At 39.9% G+C, this 22,922-nt stretch overlaps 1 protein-coding gene across 2 annotated transcripts; it reads left to right on the top strand.

Moving 5' to 3' along the window:
* The first annotated feature begins 1,156 nt into the window (after nt 1-1,156).
* On the top strand, nt 1,157-16,546 carry LOC306770465 (zinc fingers and homeoboxes protein 1-like). 2 transcript variants are annotated; one of them, XM_079259315.1, is made up of 8 exons: nt 1,157-1,419; nt 3,411-3,873; nt 4,087-4,701; nt 5,854-5,980; nt 10,382-11,590; nt 11,672-11,803; nt 11,902-12,317; nt 14,034-16,546. In XM_079259315.1, the coding sequence occupies exons 2-7, from the start codon at nt 3,509-3,511 to the stop codon at nt 12,307-12,309; spliced, it is 2,856 nt and encodes a 951-aa protein (XP_079115441.1). In that variant the 5' UTR covers nt 1,157-1,419; nt 3,411-3,508; the 3' UTR covers nt 12,310-12,317; nt 14,034-16,546. The 2 variants fall into 2 exon arrangements, with proteins under 2 accessions (XP_079115441.1, XP_079115440.1); XM_079259314.1 differs by having other exon boundaries at nt 1,157-1,442.
* The last annotated feature ends 6,376 nt before the right edge of the window (nt 16,547-22,922 follow it).

Here is a 22,922-nt window from a genome sequence, read left to right as displayed (position 1 = left end):
TTTTTTGTCCAAGAGGCCACAGAAAAGCAGCTTTTATTCATTTTTAGTGTGTCCTAAGAGCCACAGCTGATCTTCCACGTTCGCAATTATAACCAAAAATTTATTAAGATTTTTCACACAAAAAAAGAAAGTTTTACTCATCTTTGCTTTGATAACTCTTATTTTCTGTTTGAGCTTAATAATGATATTCTTACAGCATTTTTTTTTTTTTTTTTTTTTTTTTAAATTTATTTTGATGTTATTTGTCTTAAAAGCTTGAGGTCTTCCTCCACCAGTGTTAGGAGGCTCATAATGTTAACTCAGCCTATCGCTGTCAGGTCTTGCATAACTCTATCGCCACAGTTTGGTGGCCTATTTCTGAAATGATGGGACACAGCTGAGGCGCTGCACGCGCTTGTCTGCCTGACGTAAGGACGCACATGAACCGACAGCCCTGACACTGATGTAGGGAGAAAAAAAACACATAAATGTGACAAATTGACCTCACGTCTACTGACGTTTCCGGTTCACAGAGCTGCCTTCAAAAGAAATGCTCGTCACGTTCACATTTGAATTTTTTTTTTTTTTTTTTTTTTTTAAGATCTGTCCCAAAACGTCAGCCTTTTCTCACCGACAAAACGAAATGCAAGCTCATAAACCTGACTAGTAGTAATAAAACTTAAAGATTTTAAGTATCATTCTCAGAATGATACTAGATTACGTGCCTTTAAATGTAACTTTACAAATTAATCAATCGGTTGGCGATTAACAAACTTCTCGTAACCTTTTCTTCTAGTAAAACTGTAGGTTAGATAATTCAGGAAAAATAAAGGGGAAAACAAAAAACTATTTGTAAATATTTTGGAAAATGATATATTTAATTAGGAAAACGGGGAAAAAACTAAAATGTTTAAAATGGGCTTTTAAAATTTTGCTAACAAAAATCTGCTTTCTTATGAGTCATAATTACTGTAGGTCTACTGTTTAACAAGTTAGTGTTATTTATTACATTCTTAATTAAATAAATAAAACACAAACTTTGTCAATGCTCTCGGGGGAAAATGAACAATGAAAATTAGACAGAACTAAGATTACACAAAACATTTATTTTGAAATGCTCAATGCGGATGTACTACTCGGCTATTGCTAGCTTCCAGCGGCGGCACAAAAATGGCCATCGTTGCATTCGGTGAACTATCGGTGCCTTTTTTATTATTAAACTGACATTTTCGTAAGCAAAGCAGCAGACTAAACAATGCGACTCGAAGCGGGACCAAGAGAAACCGGCGGTAGTCAGCGCAACACCGGCCGTTAGCGAAGCTCTGTCTCCGGCTGTGGCAGATGGGATCCTCGGTGGGTAAAAGGCGGAAGACTGCGTATCAACAGAGATGCTACACGGCTACAATCGCTAGCCAGCTCACTGTTTGTTCCAACATGCAGGTAAACTGGAGCCAGATGAACAGGTAAACACTCCCAGCTCGAAACGAGGAGTTGTCAGTGTCTGTCCACGCTTCGTACCCACTGCTGTTGTAGCTAACATCAGCTAAAGGGATGCTGCTTAGACACCAAGCTAGCTGCAGAGATACGGACCATTTCATCCGAGTGTATTTATTATCAGTTGATGTGGGGTTTTTTTTGTTCTTGTGTGGCTCATACCTGAGTTTGTTGGTTCAGGTAGCAGCAATAAAAGCAAGTGAAAATGGGTTTAACACCTTTTCTGCAGTCAAATGTGGCTGTGGGTAGTATCTTGTTAGTCGTCTGGTACAGCTGCTTCCCCATTCAGATCTTCAGGCTCCTTTAAATGTGACCAAATAAATCTGATGCGGTGGAGATTGTTTACAGTAGAAGAATAAAAACAAAAACAAAACTTTATCTAACCCAGAACTTTATGATGTTTACTGTTATTTTGACAAACCTACACCATGTGAGATGTTCAGTGAAAGTTTCCTTTTGGAGAAATTGCGGCATTTCATTGAAGGCTCTTTCACTTCTATTATAGGAAATGTTTGTATTGGCTTGAGATGATGTGAATGTAAAGTGCCCCTGTGACAACATTGTTGTGAAGTAGCACTATACAAATAAAGCTGAGTTGAATTGAATTAACTGGGCACAAATGTAATGAGACCAATTCATTTGACTTAACAAGGAAGTTCATTTGAAAAAAAAAATCAAAGCTAGCTACACCTGTTAATAAATAAGTTTAGGTAGAAAATGCAGTTTACCTCATAAATAGATTCACTGTTGACTGACTTTTTTTTTTTTTTTAAACCCTAGAAAGTTTTTCCAGATAAAAATGTGTCATTACACACGATGTGAATATCATCACCTGAGATTATATATATATATATATATATATATATATATATATATATATTCATCTCCATGTATATGCATATACATACATACAGTAGAGAGTGAAAGCGAGAGAAGATAAAGTTACGCCTGCGCATTCATCAACTTTTTTAATTTTCTAGTTTGTGTTTTTATCTTTATTTCATTGTACGGCACTTTGGTTAGCCTTGTTTTATTTTTTCCAATTCAATTCAGCTTTATTAGCCTATAATAGAAGCCAACTGATTGCATTGAATCATGACTTCGATCCAATCCCCCATCCTGAGCATGCACACGGCGACAGTGGGAGGGAAAAAACTCCCCTTTAACAGGAAGAACCCAGCAGAACCCGGCTCAAGGAGGGCAGCCATCTGTCTCCACTGGTTGGGGTGTTTTATGGTAGGGTATTGGGAGGATACTAATTGTCAAAGAGATATGCTAAAGTAATTGGAAATAATTTCTGGGTAAAAAGCAGAAGAAGATGGATAAGAAACATCGGGAATTGTGCTAATCGGGTGTTTTCTCCAACTCCCTAATTCAGACACTTGAGCAGGTCAACCACTGGTCTACTTTCTGGTTTAATTTCCCATCAAACTTCCTTTATTGCCACCATATTTAACATTTTGTTTGCACTACAAATGTCAAACTCTGATCCTCGAGGGCTGCTACTTTGCAGGTTTTGTTCTCTGCCTTGCTCCAACACATCTCACAGAAATTGAAGGATAATTGTGAAGAAGTTCACAAGAAGCTGCTGGTGTTTCCGGCTGCTTTGAAGCAGTGAAATAAAAAAAAAAACAACAACAACAAAAAAAGCTGCTGGAGTTAGACACACCTGATTTACGCCCTATAAATTCAGAAACTCTTTTATCTCAATTATCTTATGCGCCCCCTAGTGGAATCCTCGGGTAACAAGCGTATCAGACAAGCAAGCTAGTGAACTACTGTGCTCATGAGCTGGATACCTACTTAAATGCTAAATTAATAAGAACCTGCATTCTTATTATTATTCTTATTTATTTATTTTGTCTGATTTAACGTACAGCGAAATTCAGAAAATGTCTAAGTTAACACTAATCAGTTGATACTTTCTTTCTTTTCAGGATTTAAGGATAACCAATGAGCATCTTTCTTTATGGAACCGCAACAGAACAGCTTGAACTAGCTTAAATACTAAACACAAGGTTGACTAAACCTCAGGATGGCGAGCAGGAGGAAATCCACCATCCCCTGCATGGTTCCACCCCGAGAAACCATAGACTCAGATCAGGAAATGGGGGACATCATGGGCGCATCAGATCCCGAGGATAGCAACGGACTGGCGACTGCATCCTGTGACGTTTCTGCTCCTGCTGAAGAGCCAGGCGAGGACAGTGAAATCAGACAGGACGTGGTGTCAGAACAATACCTGGACTCGAGCGCAGCAGAGGGAGGCTACGAGTGCAAATACTGCAGCTTCCAGACATCAGATCTCAACTTGTTCACGATGCATGTGGACACAGAGCATCCTGACGTCGTCATTAACGCCTCCTACGTCTGCATGGAGTGTGGCTACTACACAAAAAGGTACAGCATCCATGTACATGTTCAGACTTTAGATACTTGCTCAACATCATGACTGATGCTTAACAAAATTAAAAATTTTAAGTCTCCATCTCCATTTATGTTAAGATGGACTAAAAGCTGAACCTGATGTTGTTTAAAGTGAATATCTTACAGCACTGTCGATACTTTACAGTATTATTTAATAATATTTGGTTATTTACCTGTAATTTTCAGTTATGACTCTCTTCTGGCCCACAACTCTCGGTCACATCCGGGCGAGGACAACTTCACACGCACCATGGTGAAACGAAACAATGAGACCATCTTCCAGCAGACCGTCAACGACCTCACTTTCGATGGCAGCTTTGTCAAAGTGGAGGACGACGAGGTGGAGGAGTCGTCCCGTAAAGCCATCCCCCTCAGCAAGACCCCCATCATGAGGATTAAGAGCCGACCAGAACCCAAGAAGTTCGCCTCCGTGCACAAAATGACTATTGACGATGTCATCAAAGTGGAAAGTGACGACGATGAGAACAGCGAGCCACCTACGCTGTCACCTGCCCCAGTGATCCCCCCTGCAGCCCCTTGCCTCATTCCTGTATCCACGCCAGTGCAGGTCCAGACTGTACCGCAAAGCATCATGGTAAACAGCCCCAACATGCTACAGATCAAAGGCGGCTCGGGTGGCGGCGGAGCTGTCCTGCCTCCAGGGACTCTGGCTCAGGTTCTGTCAGCTCTGCAGACGCAGCAGAGCAGCACACAGACGCAGCTCCTCATACCCATCAGCAGCATCCCCACTTATAACACAGCCATGGACAACAACGTCTTACTGGCCAGTGCCTACAACAGGTAAACACACCTGGAGGTTTTTTCTCTTTCTGTTCTTCTGCCTGACTTCAGGATTTCTGCACAGTTTAATGTTTTAGGTGTTTCTGTAAGTTTAGGGTTCCAGTGATTTATTTGTAACTAATCACCAAAACAGGGGTCTGTTTTAGTTTAGACTTGCGTCTCCATGGGACTAACTGTAAAAATTAAGGTACAACATATAGTTAAAATATTTTATTTAAACAACTATGATAATCAAATATGTGTACGTTGCTAAGTGAATATTTAGAAACACATAACAACCATATTGAATTCATTTATTTTCTATTGAAAACAAGTGGGAGAGAAAAATGAGTTGTTGTTCTTTTTCTTTTCCAATTGTTTTTATTATTTTTCTTCTAATTATTATTATTGACAACTAATCAAACATCGGTTAGGTTACTGTGATGATTATATCCGTTGGGGCAAAATAATCAGACTCTATTCTGTCTTCATCTAAATAAACTTTTAAATCAGATTATCATGAAAGCAGTACATTTATAGTTTTCATGAACTAAGCACTTTGTCATAAATTATGCACTTTTCCAACTAAAAAAAAATCAACCTAAGATTGCATATTGTACATTGAAATGAATTTCAGTGTTTTAATATTTAACAGTGATATTACACATCACTTTGCCCTGATGTTGCACAGCCCTGATTTCCTGATCAAATCCTGTCATTAAATAAAACACACTCACATCTCTCCGCAGCTTTAATGAAGTGGTGTTTTACTTTTGTTTCATGCATGTATATGTGTACATGGACATTCGTATATCTTAGTTGTTTCATAGACTTTTTTATGTTCCTGTGACTTCATTGATGCTAAGAATTAGCGCTGCATAGCAACACTGCCAAGTTGAGAAACTGATCCTTTTAAGAAGCTGTTGGGTGTTGTAAACAATAAATGAATGCTGTGAAAATGCATAAGATTATCTAAACAGTGGTTCTTGATTATTAAAGCTACTGTTATTGTTTTGTTTTTGCCCTTCTTTTAAGAATCAGCAAAATCCTTAAGATGACATCATCTGCTCTAGTTTTCACACCAGATCACATGTAACTGCTTTGCTGTTTTCTTGTATTTAACCACCAAGGCAGTGAAATTGTTTCAAAAAGCTTCACGTTTGTTTGTTGCAGGTTTCCATATCCTTCTGTGTCAGAGATCATGGGCTTGTCATCACAGACAAAGTTCAGCGAGGAGCAGATCAAGGTCTGGTTTTCTGCACAGAGGCTCAAACATGGAGTCAGCTGGACGCCTGAAGAGGTTAGTGTTTTACAAGGAGTCTTTTCCATCAAAACCACTTTGTTTCACCTGGCGGACTCTGAAACTGTCACATTCGTTCCTAAAGAATGAGTTCATTCCTTTGGTTTGGTTGACTGTGAAACTGGTCCACGGACCCCTTTCCCAGTTCAGTCCTGCTTTTCAGCAGCAATGATGAGCCACTTTTTCCCACTCTCAAATAAACTAAACAAGCATGTGTTCTCATGTTAAAATATCCTGCTGGCATAATTAATAGTTACAGCAGTAGTTATAACTCCATAGTTTATAGTTGTGCTTTCAGAAAATAGGAAAAGATCATTAATTCCCATAAATTCAGTCTTAAGAAATGATGTCACCAAAACAAAAACAAACAAAAAAAAAAAATCAAATTATGAATAAATACATAAAGGTAAGATCCTTTGATGGTGTAAAATAATGAATATATCTATATTGTTTATTTTTTTGTACTTTCTTGTGGGTTTGCAATGGCGGTTCTCTTAGTGGTAGAACCACAACATAGAAAAGTTTGAAAACACATGATAGATACTGCATAAATCTTACCGTATTTTCACGACCATAAGGCGCACATAAAAGTCTTAGATTTTCTTCAAAATGTGCGGCGCGCCCTATAGTGCAGTGCGCCCTTTGTGTGCGTGTTTTTGTTGTTGTAATCGGACGTAGTAAAGAACACCATGAGAACGTTAAAGGGTGAAGCGTGGGCGTTGATCGCATATAAAAGAACAGGTATGTGCGTTATGCAGAACACCTTTTTCTAACAACCCTGAAAATGGCAAAAAGACACGCTTATGAAAGCACAGTTTAAACTGAAGGCCATCAACTACGCCAAGCAACGTGGAAATCGAGCAGCTGAGAGAGAATTTAAGATTAATGAATCGATGGTTCGCAAGTGGAGGAAGATGGAAAACGAGCTCCGACAGGTAAAGAAGACGCAGCTGAGTTTCCGTGGACATAAGGCAAGGTGGCCCGAGTTGGAGGACAGACGCTTGGGCTAACGTGTCTGCTGGCACTGTTGTCCGCGCTTTCGCAAAAGCCGGCATCATTTCAGAGGAGCTGCACGGCACGGAAAGTGACTGACAGTGAAGGAAGTGAACCTCGCATGTTTGCTGGAGATTTAGCGCAGCTGTTCCAATTCAGAAACAGAGGATGAGGACTTTGATGGGTTTGACTGATGATGATTACCGGTAAAAAAAAAGGTGAGTACCAAACTCAGTTTTGGTCCCGGCCTATTTTTAAATACGCACACTTGTGTGCTTGTTTTATCCGTGTGTTTTAACATGCCCACGCCTGTTGATGATTGATTGATGATTAAAAAATGTTAGTACTTTGTAATCAATACTTAAATAAAGCACAACCAAACTCAGTTTTGCTCCCGCTCTATTTTTAAAAAGGCATACTTGTATGCTTTTGTGTATTGAGAATGTTAAAGGGGGAAGTGTGGGCGTGGATTGTACCGGTATATAAAACCCGCGCCCTATGGTCAGGTGCGCCTTATGTATGTGTTAAATACAGAAAGGGCGCACATAACTGAGACTGCGCCTTTTAGTACGGTGCGCCTTGTGGTCGTGAAAATACGGTAAATGAATCCAAAGAGAAATTTCAGGTTTAAAAAGCTCATTTTCATTTACTGACTTTATTTTTTTTAACCATTTAACCAACTTTAACCATTTTACAAGTAATATATGACTTTATACATTTATAGGCTCACATTTTGCAGGCATATATCATGAATGGCTTTTGTCATATTTTGCTCAAAAAATGTACCCAGCAGTTCGTCTCTAATAGCGCCAATAAAAGTTGCTAGATTTGTCGCTTTTAACAAAAAAAAAAAAAAAAAAAGGAAAAAAAAAGTCGCCAAGACAGTTTGGAAAGTTGCCAGTTTTTAGAGTTGCCAAGTTGGCAACAGTGGCTGAATAAAACCAAAGCGGCTGTGGGAGGAGTTTACAGCACAGCGCTGCAATGCCAGTGATGCTTGATTGACAACTAAAGACAGTATGAAAGGGAACTGCTAAGAGAAGAAAAAAATCGCACTCTTATTTTTATGATTGTTGAAAACCCAGATTGTAATTGAGATTAAAATCCGATTAATCGCCAAGCCCTACCCAGCAGTTGCAAAAATTACACAACACCTGAAGCAGGAAATATGTACATAAAAAACAATGTAGTCTAAAAACACTTAAATTATGTCAGTCAAAGACAAAGACGATTGTTCAGTTGTTCTTAAGCGCAAAGTTAAGGGTATTCTCGCACAGTTGTCTGGGCTTGATGAATGAAAACTCACAAGGCAGGTTTGTTCTGCCTCTGTTACTACCACCCCCCCGAACCAGGTCAGAGGTGGGTAAACTCTTCCCAGTATTCTGCATCAGCCCTCTTACAGATCACACCAGTCTACAACAAAGTTACACCCGTAGCAGCTTGAGAAGGTTTGTGAAAGATGTTGGAGACATTATTCTGCTTGTGCTGTTGGTTTGTTCAGAGAGTTTCTCGTGTATTTTTAATCACTGATGCTGTTTCAGCTGCCAGTGGATCATCAGCTCAGACCAAACAGGTGGCCATTCTGTCAAAAATCTACACATATCTATTGTTTACTCTGCTTGTTTGTTATCAGCGACATCTCAATTAATTTGGTAATCAATCAGTTCTGTAATCTTAAAAATGTCACGTAACAAAAAACTCTTCTAATCTAAGAAATGTAGCTGAAATAGCTTCTGTCTTTTAGTGAGGAGTCCAGTCCCCACTGGGGTTCAGTTTTCTGCTTAAAGTTCTTACGATTAAGAAGCAGAAACCAATAAATAACCTAAAAAGGCTTAAAAAGTTACATAAATGTATTATAAATGTAGTTCCTGATATCTTTATCGTTTTATTAAACTGAATGATCCTCTGCTACAAATTGGTGGGAAATGTGTCTAAATGAATGATCTTCTATCATCTTCTTTTTATGTCTTTGGCAGCTTGATTGCGAAGTACAAACCTTGTAGAAAGAAATGAACCTTCTTGTTTTAATAATTTGGCATGTTTAGGTAATTTCTGCATCATATATGAAGTGTAGTCTGACTGGCTGTTTAACATGTAAGATCAACAACAGAGTTTGGAACAGCAAAGCTTTTGATTAGACCAGTGGAGTCTGTGGGTTTTTATCGTCTATCTAAAGACGAGCAGTCAGCGTTTTATTAACTCCAGCACGTTGGAACGAGCTTCCTGATCTGAGCAGACTGTGCTGTTTGTCAAATCCCTCCATAAAACTCATTTTTGTAGACCTGTTGTACTGCAGTCGTCTCTTTTATTAAGCATGTGACCTTGTTAAAATGGCACCTCGATTCATTTTAGCTTCTCCACGTTTTTGGAAATTCAGGTGGTAGTACGATGTTATATGTCCTGAGTCTCCATTTGTTTACTGTAGTAAGGCGAGTTCTCATTTATAAGCATTGGGTCTGTTTTAAACTCGAGATATTAAGCAGTTTGTTTACTCCATGTGTAATAACGCAAGTACCCACCATCAGAAAACACTTTAAAAACTGCATTGTGACCTTATTATACCTTTGGTTCATCTTGGTCCTTTTTTTTTTTCTTCTTCTTTGGAAAGAGACCAGAAAATCTTCAACTCTTCTAATAAAACAGTTTTAATCACAGTTCATACAATCAGGCCCAATGATTGGAAAGCCAGTCAGCCAATCAGAAGTACTCTACAGTACAAAACCAATGAGAGGTTATTCATTTGTACAAACAGGATGAATATATAAATATGATAGAAAAAAGAGCTTATCTTTTGTTGTGGGCTCATCTGTTCAGAAAATGACTGTCAGCAGTGTGGGTTTTATTTGTGGCACATCATGGTAGTAAATGCATTTGATTAAGTCTGTAATACTGTGAATATAATTACAGCAATATTCCAGTTGCCGTTAAATATCACTGCAACTTGTACTCCTGAGTGGGGTGGCCCTCTTTGGCCACCAGGAGGCATGGTCATTGGTCCACATTTATTTACAAGGCTATGCTTGGACTGCTGCCTCCCTGCAATTGTGCTTTTATCCCAAGGATAAGTGTTGATTTGTACTCTTCATGATCAAATGATCAGCTGATCAGCTAAGAGCCCAGGATTAAAGCCATTGTTCATGCAGCTTCTTTTGCTTGGAACTTGTTGCAGGAAGGCTGGAAATTGACAGTTATTGTATTTAAATGCTTTCAAAACAGAGCAAAAAGTATCAGAAACTGCCTGAATAACTTGCAGTTGCTTTCTATGACCTGTGTTATGTTAATGTTGTAGCTGTGTGTTGAATTTTTACTGCCTCTTGGACTGCTCTTGGAAATTTCAATTGGATTTTCTTGGTTAAATAAAGGTTTTAAAGTAAAACCGTGCTTTAATGTCTGTGCCGCTCCTCTCTGCAGGTGGAGGAGGCGAGGAGGAAGAAGTTTAACGGTACAGTGCAGACCGTCCCTCAGACCATCACCGTCATCCCTGCCAACATAGCCGCGGCCGCAAACGGCTTGCAGTCCATTTTCCAGACATGTCAGATTGTTGGACAGCCCGGTCTCGTCCTCACCCAGGTGGCTGGTAATGGCAGCACCGTGCCAGTAGCTTCTCCGATCACCCTGACGGTAGCAGGAGTCCCAGGCAGCCAGCCTAAAGCTGCAGAACCTTCAGCGTCCGAGTCAAACACGGAGATGGCAGCTTCATCAACCAGCACGACGCTTGGTTTGGACACAACGGCAACAAAGCCGAAGAAGTCCAAAGAGCAGCTGGCAGAGCTGAAGGCGAGCTACAGCAGGAGGCAGTTTGCCACCGAGGCGGAGATCTCTCGGCTCATGCAGGTCACTAAACTCTCCAAACGAGCAATAAAGAAGTGGTTTAGCGACACGCGCTACAACCAGAGGAACTCAAAGGATCACCACAGCCTGCTTCTGAGCGAAGCACCATCCAGCAGAACAATTGTTTCAGGAGCAGGCCGAGGAGGAGGAGGAGGTGGAGGAAGGAATAGCATCGCCAGCCTTAGTGAAACAATCAGCAGCGACGCCCCCGCCCCCATTGTTATCGACTCCAGCGACGATGCCAGCGACTCCTCGCCGACTTCTGCTAACACTCCTGGCCCACGTGTCAAATTTCGCAACGCCTTTCCGGACTTCACGCCACAGAAGTTCAAGGAAAAGACTCCAGAGCAGCTGTATATTTTGGAGGCTAGCTTCCAGAAGTCCGACAGGCCATCGGACGAGGAGCTGAGCCGGCTTCGCGCAGAGACGAAGCTGACGAGACGCGAGGTGGACGCTTGGTTCACAGAGAGGCGGAAACTGCCTCTGAAAGACAGTGACACCGAGGGTGATGTAGAGAAGGTGAAACCGCCGTCTACACCTCCGTCCTCAGCTCAGGAGCGACAGAGCACTCCACCTGGAGGCAGGAAGATCATGAAGAAGACACCGGAGCAGCTCCACATTTTGAAGAAGGCCTTTGTCCGAACACAGTGGCCGACACCGGAGGAGTACGATCAGATGGCGGAGGAGAGCGGCCTGCCGAGGCCGTACGTTGTCAACTGGTTCGGAGACACTCGTTACGCCTGTAAGAACAGCAACCTGAAGTGGTACTACCTCTACCAGAGTGGAAAGGTGCCAATGCTTCCTTCATCATGAGCACTTTTTCTAAAGCACCTTTACTTGCTGCTGTTTAAACGATCTGATGGTTTTAAGGTGGACGAGGCGCTGAACGGTGGTGCAAAGAGCCAAAAGAAGTCCAGGAAGCGGTTCCGGGGTTGGTCCAGAAGGACACGCCGGCCGTATCCTTGCAAACGCTCGCTACACGGTGGCGTGGGCATTATCAAGGTCTGTGGGTTTATTTAACTGTAAATTGGTTCTGAAAATGACCTGGAGTGTTTGTGTCCGTTCAGAGATGTTAAAGTTTTACCGTTTCTTTCCTCCAGGTTAAGTCGGGAAAGTCGTTTCTGAAGGATTACTACCTCAAACATCGAGCTCTGAGCGAAAAAGACCTGGACGATCTGGTGGCGAAGTCCAGCATGAGCTACGAGCAGGTGAGAGACTGGTTCTCTGAGACCGCCAGGAGAGTGGAAGAGGGCAAGGAGCCCTTCAGCGAGGAGGAGGCCGAGGGCGATGGGGAGGAAGAAGATGAAGAGGAGGAGGAAGAGGAGGCAACAGCGGAATGCGCAGATAGTGAAGGAGAGATGGAGGTCAGAGAACAAGGAGAGGAGGCGTCAGATGACGACTGTGTCAAGGATGATGAAAAGGGCCCTGAAGAGGAAGACGACGAAGCAGTCCAAAAGGAATGCCAGGATGTGAGCCAATCAGAGCCTCAGGCAGAGGAGCAGACATGAGCGGACAGGTGAGTATGTTTCTGAAGTCCTGCTCAGACATTTCACACACATCCTGAGTGGCTTTTGTTCTGCCATTTAGATATTATACCCTTTTACGGCTATGTTAATTGTAGCTTCATTCACACTTCTACAGTCGTTGGAAAGAACATCTTTAATGTCTGTAGGTCGGTCGTCACAGTCATGTTTGTAATCTTAGCAGAATTACTTGCTGATCTGCACTGCTGCTGGAAAAAAGGCGTCACAAAGCTAAATTATGTTGCAGTTTGACATTCACACCAGCCGTCTTGATTCTAATCTTAGTCCATTTAGCCCAGAAAGTCTGCTTCATTTGGAGAATTATTAATGTGCAACTAAACTCAAAGAAGCAGACTCCACTTACGAATGTGAATCTCAGTTTGCTTCAAGTGGACCACAAAGCAAAGTGCATTGTGGGTTCAGCACATTGTAGGTAAACGCAACCAAAACCTAAGCCTATAGGCAGCTCTGGATGGGAGAAATGTGTCGTGGTTGGATGTGGAGGAGCTCTGTAAAAGTTCTGCAGGGATCTGATGCAGCTGCACGTTTAGTTATTTGGTTGAAATGTCCTGGTTTCACCAATAGATGAACAAGTTTTCATCTTTGTGGTATTTGATGCAACAAATTTGGTAATTAAAAGGCCTGGTCCATTTGAGAAGTGCAGTGTGAACACAAACTGCTGTAACCCCCCCCTCCCAACTGAACAGTCCCTATCACTTCCGAGTCTACTGGACTGTCCCAGTGGACTGTCCCAGTGGACTGTCCCAGTGGACTATCCCAGTGTTAATGCATCGTAAAAGGCCAGCTCTGGGTGCAGTTCTAAGAAAGGTGATTGGGAAGTGACAGAACCATCTTTACCTTTGAACACAGTTTAACTCTTTGGGAAATGTTGGCATCGTTAACGTAAACACCGGCTACCGGTGATGAGTCTGCCTGCACTCGTAGTGATAAGCAGCTCCTCACAGCTTCTGTTAGGGTGTTGACTGACTCATTACAAGTAAATGTTGTAGCTTCGGTCATGAAAAAATACTGCTGGTTATATGGAGGACATTCATGAAAACACAGAGGTACACTTTACATCATATGTACAGTTGTGTTAAAGAACTTCTTATCAAATATAAAGGTAATAATAATAATATAATTGCAGGGGTTGTGTGTGCATGGGGGTGGGCGATATGGCAAAAATTAATATCATGATTTCAGCTGTGAAGATCGTGAGACGGTCTAATATCACTGTGTCGCCCGGCCCTATGTATACGTTATACACTTATATGCTTAAGAATGTGATCCATTGTGCATTGTATTGCATGATTGTAAGCCTCCTGTCTTTAATGTTGCTTTTTTTTTGGTTCTTTTTTGTTTTTTTGTTTTTTTTTTCTTTTCGTGCTTTGCCGTTTTGTTGTTTTTGTTGTTTTCTTTATACAAAATTGAAGAGAAGGACTGTTATAGAAATTGAGGTATTGTATATTTGAAATGTCACTTCTCCTAATAAAAATGTTAATTACAAAAAAATATATAATTGCAGGGGAAATATTGGAATTCAGCAAATCTTTGTTTCTGATTGTGGTTACTTGGTGTTAGGAAGTGGTGATGAAGGTAATGTTGGCTTACTAGCAGCAGCTTTATACCATTGTAAAAAATTAGCCAGGTCTTAATGAGTTGATAACTGAATGAACGAAACTATGTTCTGTTTCCTTTTCACTCTGCAGATTTAGCATTACTTCCCCACTGTGGAAATGACGCGGAGAATGATGGATGTCAGTGCTTCTCAGCTGGCAGGTGGAGACCCCAAGATGGCAGCAGGAAGCTCCTACAGGTCCTGTGACGTTAAACGACAAGGTTGTGCCTTCAAAACGAACCCTGGGTCACGATTCAGCTGAGAATCACTGAGATGGAGGAACGGAGACAACAGGTTTGTTCTGACTCTCGAACTGTGGGGACCAAATAAACGTGCAGGACGAAGACTTTCACCCAACGCGATGAGCGGAGGTTCCCCCGCTGCTCCTGTAGACGGCAGGTTTTTATTTCGGTGAGAATGGCCAGCCTTTTTAGTTTGGCCTTTTATGTACGTTTTCTTACAAAAACAAATGTTTGTATAAAGGAAAAAAAAAAAAAAAAAAATCCAAAACGTTTCTAAGGAGATGAGACCTTGCATGATTTTCTGTTTTTTCCAGAATCATTGATTATTCATGATGCATTTTCTTAAGGGAATGTCCGTACTGGAAACATTTTGTTGTTCTAAAGGAAAAGGTTTTTAAAACCTCAGTTTTCTTTGATTAGACAACTAAAACTAGTGCCATTCTGTTTATAAGTTTGTTTATAAAAGTAAAAAGAAGAAAAAAAAAAAGCAGCGCTGGAACGAATGCCAAGGTCAGTGTTTTAACTTTGACCTCCCCCCTTAATGCAACATTTAGTTTAATGGAAGCTCAATCCACTCAACTCTTCTGATTCTATCATGAAAACAAGAGAAAATGGGGATAATTTCCATATTAACAGGTGTTACAGTCCATTTAGTTTCAATGATAGTCTGTGAACCAAACCTTAGTGGGTGAGATTAAAAGGTTTTGTGAGCCCTGAAGAGCAAAATTATTAAAAGGGAAGATGTATTCTACTATATCAATCCCAAAGTAAGCCAATAAATTGTGACTAGATACAAAACTTGTTTGAGCTCAACTAAAATAATCTTTACAAAAAAAAGAATAAATAAATGCCAAGTTGGATAAGCTAAATAAATGTGTTCTTTGAGCTCACACTTAAGTTTCTGAAGTGCAGCTTCACGCTGACATCTGAGCGAACTTTCATCGCTCTACTGTTCTATTTGTGGTGCCGTTTTTTTTTTTCACTTGTACAGTTGCCGTCATGGTTATCTGTAAAATTATTTCCTCTCGCTAAGCATCAGCTCGTGTCAATAATACTGCCAAAAACACAGCTCAGCATTACATATGCTCTTTTGTTTTTACAGAAATTATAGAAGGTTCATCAATGAACTTACTGTCCGGTAATAAATCTACTGCAGTCTGTAAACAAACTCACTGAAAAAACTAAATATTAATCGAATCCGCAGTTAGTACCACTAAAGTTCAGACACCTGTAATTAAACTATTTGCTGGTAATATTTCAAAAAATTATGTACATCATAGTTAACTGTAGCAAACACTTTCGCCATGTTTAATAAGTTTCCTAGAAACTGACTTGTAAATAAACAAACATCTGTCATTAAAGATCAAAAGGCCAACAAAGAAATCAGTCTGATATATTTCTGTTAGGGTAACTTGAACATAACTAAAATAATAAAAATAAAAATAATTAAACAAATCAGCGGTCCCGTCGGCAAAACAAACACCACTTAAAATCAGAAACGGCAAAGTTAGCCAAAAACGTAAAGCCTGTTTCACTAAACAAACCAAACTATGAAATGTAAACCAGTTCAGTTCTGCTCCAGAGGAGAACTTTACTTCAGTCACAAACATGAAAGCTCTGCTCAGGTTTTTCCTCTCTGGCTTTTAATTGGATCCGCTGCACTCCCAGAGCGCAGTCCATGTAAACCATACTGTAAGCTGAAGGAGTTGATTGAAGTGAAAAGATATTCAAATCCAAACCGTTTGAGTCCGTGTGTAGAAGAGCGATCCAACACCACAGACGGGTCTGCTCTGCTTCAGGAAACAAGCAACTTTACCTCAGTCAGTTAAGCTACAAACTCAGTAAGATTGTCGCTTTTAACTAGAGAATTCAATACTGTATGCACGAAACTATGAGTACTTTCAGATGGCGCTTTTATTTGTCCTTGCCACCAAAGTAAATGAATAACTTTACAGAAAGGAAGGTGGAAAATTAGAGACATAGTTTTAGTGGATTTCTTTACTCAAATACGGGTGAACTAGAAAATATCATTCAGGTTGTCCGCCAGAATTACAGACCATATTTTAGGGACAAGAAACCACAAGCACTTGGCTCGGTTTTTAACTTTTTACCTTTTTCATATCTGCGGGAAAAATAAAGAGATGCGCTTTTATTTTGCTTTTCTCTGCTCTCTTCCTGTGTTTTCTGCAACACGCGGGACTCTGTAAGGATATGCACACAAGGAACAATCAGTGGGTTCAAGCGGTGGCAGACTGTGAAATCAGCCTTGATTTTGATTTGTAATGATTTCATTGACGACATGGGGGGCCTGTGCGAGCTCTGTAAGTTAAGCCTTTCAGCCGTTTTTCGAATTGCTTTATTAGCCAAAGGTTTTTAGTAGTTAATTTATTTATTATATCTGAACTTTCATGTATATCTTTTAATGTCTGCAAGCAAAAAAAAATAAAAGGTGAAAAAAAAAAAAAAGTGTGGTTAATTTCCAGTTTCAATTGTCTGTCTTAAAATGAGGAAGAAACTATAAAAATTGAATATTTCTAATAAAATTAATGTTTATTTGTATACTGTTACCTAATATACTACTTACTGTGTTAAAGTGTTGGGTTTCTTGCTATAATCTACTATGAAATTGTACAAATTTCAAAGCCTTCACATGTTGCATCAGGTCTAATTGTTTTATTAATAATTATTTTGCCTACATTTTTAAGCACTTATGCTTGTTTTATAAAGCATATTTCCTTTTAAGGCAGGGCTGTGAAAGTCTGTTCCTCGAGGGCCAGAACCCAGCAGGTTTTTTTTTTTTTTCTCTACCAACACACCTGACTCACATCAAATGGATCCAGCAGCTTCCCTTGCCTGCGTTTTAAATTCGGTCAGGTGTGTTGGAGCAGGGAGACAACTAAAACCTGCAGGATACCAGTCCTGTTTGATGCTTATGTTTTAAGGGAATCATAAAATTAGTTTTTAATCATATGACTATGTTAGAAGATCTCTGTCAGAGCACAGACTTTCAATAGACTGTTACTTCTCTATATTTTCAATGTTATCCCATTTATTTATGTTTTGGCTGCTGGTAATCATAAAGATTTGGGTTTTATAGTACTGTATGATGACAGAATCAAAGATAACGATCATTTTGATTTGTTTATGTCATTTTTCCTTGGCTACAGTCAAATGTTTGGACACACAAAGCCATTAAATTTGAATGAGTAGATGTGTCTATATTTTTGACTGCTACTGTGTTTACTGTCAAATGAGGTTTAGTAACCCGGATATGTTGCACTATAACCTGGGCGGTCATGTGCACTAAACAAAGATTTTCCTTCCTTTCCTTCCTTCCTTTTTTTTTTTTTTAATCGTTCCTTTAAAAGAAAATATGCTTCATAAAATATACTTAATTTCTTCAAATTCATATAAAATAAATACTTAGACCAGTTGGAGATGATGCAACATGTGAAGAAAAAGTTTTTTTCTTCAAGAAAATATTGATTCTGTAAAGATGACTTATTATTAAACTGATTATTAACCTTAAAAGCAGAAGATTAAATATAGAAACTGTTTTTTATGAGATGTAAAGGTTAGCATGGACTGAAGTTTTACAGAAAACACAAGTTTTTAGACAAATGTTAAGCTCAAAATCTGTAAAGTACTTACATTTCTTTGCTCCCCTCTTCCCTCTCAAGGTCTACTATTTTGTAAATCCTTAAAAATGAGTTGAACAGAAGACCATGACAAACAACTTAAAACACAATAAATAAAACTAAGAGAACAAAAATTGACTAAGTCTTAAGAACAAGATACCCAACATTGCAGCATCATATAGTATATTATTCAAGAAAAATGCTTTTGTTGCCAGCTGTTTGATTTTCATCCCACATTTCTTTTACCTCTCTGTGTGAAGGATAATAACACTTCAAACAATAACTTGTCTGCTAAAAACTAACAATGAGGTAAGTACGTTCGCTAAGGACATCTTAAAAACAGGACTCTAAACACCCTTGAAGTTCTTCGCTTAGAGAACATTTAGGTATCGCACTTCAGGAGTAAACTTGAGGCATTTTATACAGAAGGTGCAAGGTTTCAGTCGGAGTACTTCAGGTAACATGCCTAAGTTTCTCAGAACCAAAATGAAAAATAAAAGTTATTCTAGCAATGCAGAAACTCCCTGTATGATACTGTGTGTCATAATGATACAGGATATCGCATAATGTTACATTTTACTCTCTACTATATTATAATGGTATTTTACAATGTCTCAAGCTACACAGTGCAATTCATAATCATGCACGTGTTTGCTGTGATTTTTAGTTTGTTGCTTAGTAACAAGTACAATGTTTAGATATTTACAGACACTGACTAGTGAAACTAGAGTGATACAGCACATTATTTAAGTTAAGCTTAAAGTTACCTGTTACCTGCTAGACTTTAGGTAGAAACGGTTCAGGTGGTGTGTTCTGCTCTGGATGACACGCAGGTTTAAAAGCTTTATCTGGATCGGAAATCAGCATAAGGAGAAGCGGAGATGGTTCAACATAATGTAGATCTGCTTTGTCTCTTCAGCTTGTTCTCGCATCTCGTCTCAGCTGTCAAATGGAACAAAGTGTCATTTAACAAAATAAAGTTTTGTTACATCAAAAACGGACATAATCCATCAAAACGGAAAAAGATGTTTCTGTAACATATTTCCCCCAAACTATGGCTCAGTGAAAAAGTCCTAAAATATTTCAATAAATGTAATTATTATTAAAAATGTTGGATAGAGAAAAAAGAATTTGGTTAAAATTAAAGTCCTCTATAAAATAATCACATATATTTAATCAGAATTGAAAAAAATTGTTGCAAGTTTTCTATAAGATTTTCTTTTGGCTATTTTCTCTCATGCCTCGCTGATGTCATTAATGATGACAATAAATAGTACATTAAATAAAAAAGACCCATCATTTTAAATCATATTAAAAATATGTAAAAAATTACAGTAAAGCACAATGAAATTCCACAATGAAAACAGAGTTTATGGTAGATTATGTCTTTATCTGTTGGGTTCAGTTTTCTGTAGCTCAGTTTGTCACTTACAAAATGTTTTAAAACAGAAAGAAAAGATTATTTTATATTTAATCTTTGTCAGATGAATCTGGATCCAAAGGTTCGGTTTTTTCAAATCTGTGTGTCGTTTCTGATTGAGGGGAAAAAAAAAACAGTTTAAGATCCTAATAATTTTTACTTTAGTTCAGTAAATTACAGAAAAGCTAATGAACCTCAGATGACACATTCAGAACTTTTACTTATACTGGAGTACTTCTTCACTTCTGTATTCAACTTGAGCAAGACATTTGTATAATTTCTCCTCCGCTTTGCTTCAACTTTCTCCAGGTTATAGTTTTAAAACAAATTCAGGCTCCATAAATAGTTGGAATATTTTTTTTTTTCAAAAAAAAAAAAAAAAAAAAGATTCAGAGAAGCGTCCATTAAAAACTTTTATTCTTTCCCTTGTAAACTGCAGCTGCTTCTCTCTTCAGCCGAGATTTCTTGCACCATTTTGACCCGCCTGAATCATTCAAGGTATTCAGCACCATTGCCAAGTGCATCTGGTGAAGTACCATAGAAACCAGAAGGACCATGGAAACCAGTCTAACCAGTCTGGTGCAACTTGCCTCTCTTCTCTGCTGTTGATGCACTCTCGCCGCATCCTCCACTCCACCTTTAGCCCTGACAAAAGCAGAAACCCGTGCTATTTCTGCTGATTTCACCCCCTGCTTTGGGGTGAGTTTGTGCATGATTTGCCAGAAGCATTCCTGGGAGCCATGTTGGGCAGTTTTGGCACGTGTGTGTGGTGAAAGCAGCAGCTTTCCAGCTTGTGTTTGTCTTCCAGCAGATGGCAGTGTGAGCTCAAACATCCACCTCAAGCACCTCTACTGTAAATCATGTAAATCTGTCTGGGCTTAGGTAATAAACCATTTGTTCACAGATCTGGGAATTATCCCGCCTTCCTGGAATTTGAGTGGCTTGAAACCCGACGGCTGGCTGACTTTTTCCTGCTTCAGGTTTTTCAGCTTTTTATTTTAATTTTTGGGGGGGGGGGGTTTGAGTAAATGTTATATTGGAGGAAGAGGCTGATTCGTGTCCTTCCTCATAACATTGAGCTCAGCCCCATTTTGTGGCATCGGGTCACCCTAAGAAACGCTGGTTTCCCACCACAGATGGTCCGGCACGGGCCTCTTTGAGAACGCAAGAAGATCCACTAGCCTGCATGAAAGGAAACTTCCTGTTTTTTCCCTTCTTTTTATTTTTTCGGATTAATAAAAGACGAGGGGGCAAAAGGAGAGGCGGCGACTGAAGAGTTAACCTGCACAAGACCCGTCTGAACCAGGGGTGGGACCTGCTCCCCTTCTAATCAGAGCAGAGAGAAAAGGATGAAGTAGGAGGGGGAGGGTCAAAGAGGGAGGAGGGATGAGGAGGAGGAAAATTAGAGTCGACACAAGTGGTGAGACGGGCCGAACAGAGGCTGTTCGAGGGCAGCCGACAACCCTTTCACTACTGACCTACTTCCACTAGAACACACACACACACACACACACACACACACACGCACGTCATTCAATCTATAGAGCAGGCCGATGAGCGCTAAATCTCGTGTTTAATTCACTCCAAAACACACACACTCCATCTTGGGAGCACACTCTGAGAACAAGTGGTTCAGCTTTTAACCTTTTGGAGGTTCTGTATAATATAATGTAAAGCAGTCCAGTTCCTAGAGGCAAGACCTTCTCCTGCAGGTTGTGGTTGTTTTCCTGCTCCAACACCAAATTCAAATCAAATGGCTCCAACAGCTTGGTGTCAAGTGCACAAAAAAAAAAACATCTATTTGTTTCTGCTTGGTGTGTTGAAGCAGGGAAACATCTAAAAAAAAAAAAAAAAAAAACCTGCCGGACAGCCACCCTCTAGGACCGGAGTTTGACATCCATGATATCAAGCATCCATAAATTTTTCATTTCGCAGAGTTCATACTGAGAGGCACACAAAGCTTTTGTGGATCAGAGGTCTTCTGACAAACTCCTCTTTCAGCCGAACTGGCTGTAAGCATCTGTTATTTACACTCTGCTCGTGTGTGAACAGACAGCTGTCACTGGATCACTTTAACACAGCCGAAAACAGAAAACTGGGATGATTCTTCTGCACTTGAAAAGATGTTCGCTTTAAGAGGATCTCTGGTTGCCTTGCACAAAACAACATGAAAAAGGATGACATCCAGCGAGAGTGTATGTCATAAAAAAAGTCACATTTTTTTATGCAAACTGGAGCAATTGAGGCTAAAAAAGGGTTTTTTACAGCACGAGATGTGACGCGATGTGAGCTTCACGTCACATTCGGAGTGAATAATCACTTTTTTGATTGATTGCATTTACTGTCACAATGGTTTCTCGGCTTTGCTCCCGTTTGCTCTTAAAGTGAAGTGCAGCGTGGCAAAACGTTTAATGCTTTAAGAAGCTGCGTCTGTCACCGGCGATGGGATGTGTCTGTCAGAGGCGTCAGGTGAATGGACCTGGAACGGTTCTTGTTGGTATGCTGTCCTGCTGGGGGAGGCAGCTTCATTGCATTTTAAGAAGATAATAATAATCATTTTTAACTTGGCTTCATTTATATATTGCTCAGTCCTTAAAGGAAAGATGATTATAATAATGTTCTTCCTTCATTTTCAGTTCGAGTCAGTCTGGATTATGAGTTATGAACCGGTCGGAACTGGTCGTTGAACTGATGCAAACTTATCTGCAAAAGCTGCTGAAGTGCTGGGGCTGCACGTTGGTATAGTGGTTAACACTGTGGCCTCACAGCAAGAAGGTTTCTGGTTCAATCCTCAGCTGGGATGGGGTCTGGACAGTGGCCCCTCTGTGTGGAGTTTGCATGTTCTCCTGTGTATGCGTGGGTTCTCTCTGGCTACTCCGGCGTTGTTTGTCTCCCTGCGATGGATTGGTGACCTGTCCAGGGTGTATCCTACCATTCGCCCAAAGACTGCTTGGATAGACTCCAGCTTCCCTGCAACCCTTCATTGGATTAAGTGGCTAGGGTAATGAATGTGCTGGCTCAGATTTAACAGTGCAAAGTGGTAAACTTCAACCACTGTGGCTTTTTTTTTATTCCCTATTTTCTTTTGTGTGATTGCCACATGAAACCATGTGGGAGGCGATCAGTTCAACAGGTTTTAAGTAAGAGATCCCCTCCAGGAATGCAGGACAGGTGATATGAAGTCTAGAATATAAAACATTACGTGTGGTTTTAGATAAAACCCTGATAAATGGATCAATCGCAGCCTCACTGTCTTTGTCAGGTGTTTTGGGTTCAGTATAATTGGAAATTAAGCCCCCCCCCACCCATGAATAGCGGATGAGCCTTCCAGCTGATCTGCGTTGATTGTTCAACAACTGCAGATGTCCCAGAAAAACCAACAGATCACATGTTAAATGCATGTTTTTCTAATCAAAGCAAAGCTAATTGTTCAGTTTTCAGCCCTGATTTATGATTTTAACTTTAACTAAAGTCCAACATGAGATGGACATGTGCATCATCTACTCTGATTTCCTGATGAAGAAGTATCTGTTGCATTTAACTTTCCACACCTTCCAAACATCCTAGTTCCTGCATAGTTCCTGTGTTTAGAAGGAGAATAAGATCACACAGTTGGGGTCTTAAAATATTCAAATATTGCATTGATTAGAATTGGAAACGCACTGGAAAAGAAAAAAAGA

This window comes from Telmatherina bonti (genome assembly GCF_933228915.1).
Source record: "Telmatherina bonti genome assembly, chromosome: 19".
Lineage (NCBI taxonomy): Eukaryota > Metazoa > Chordata > Actinopteri > Atheriniformes > Telmatherinidae > Telmatherina > Telmatherina bonti.
Note: the sequence above shows the minus strand (reverse complement) of the source record. Positions and strands in the feature narration are given on the sequence as shown.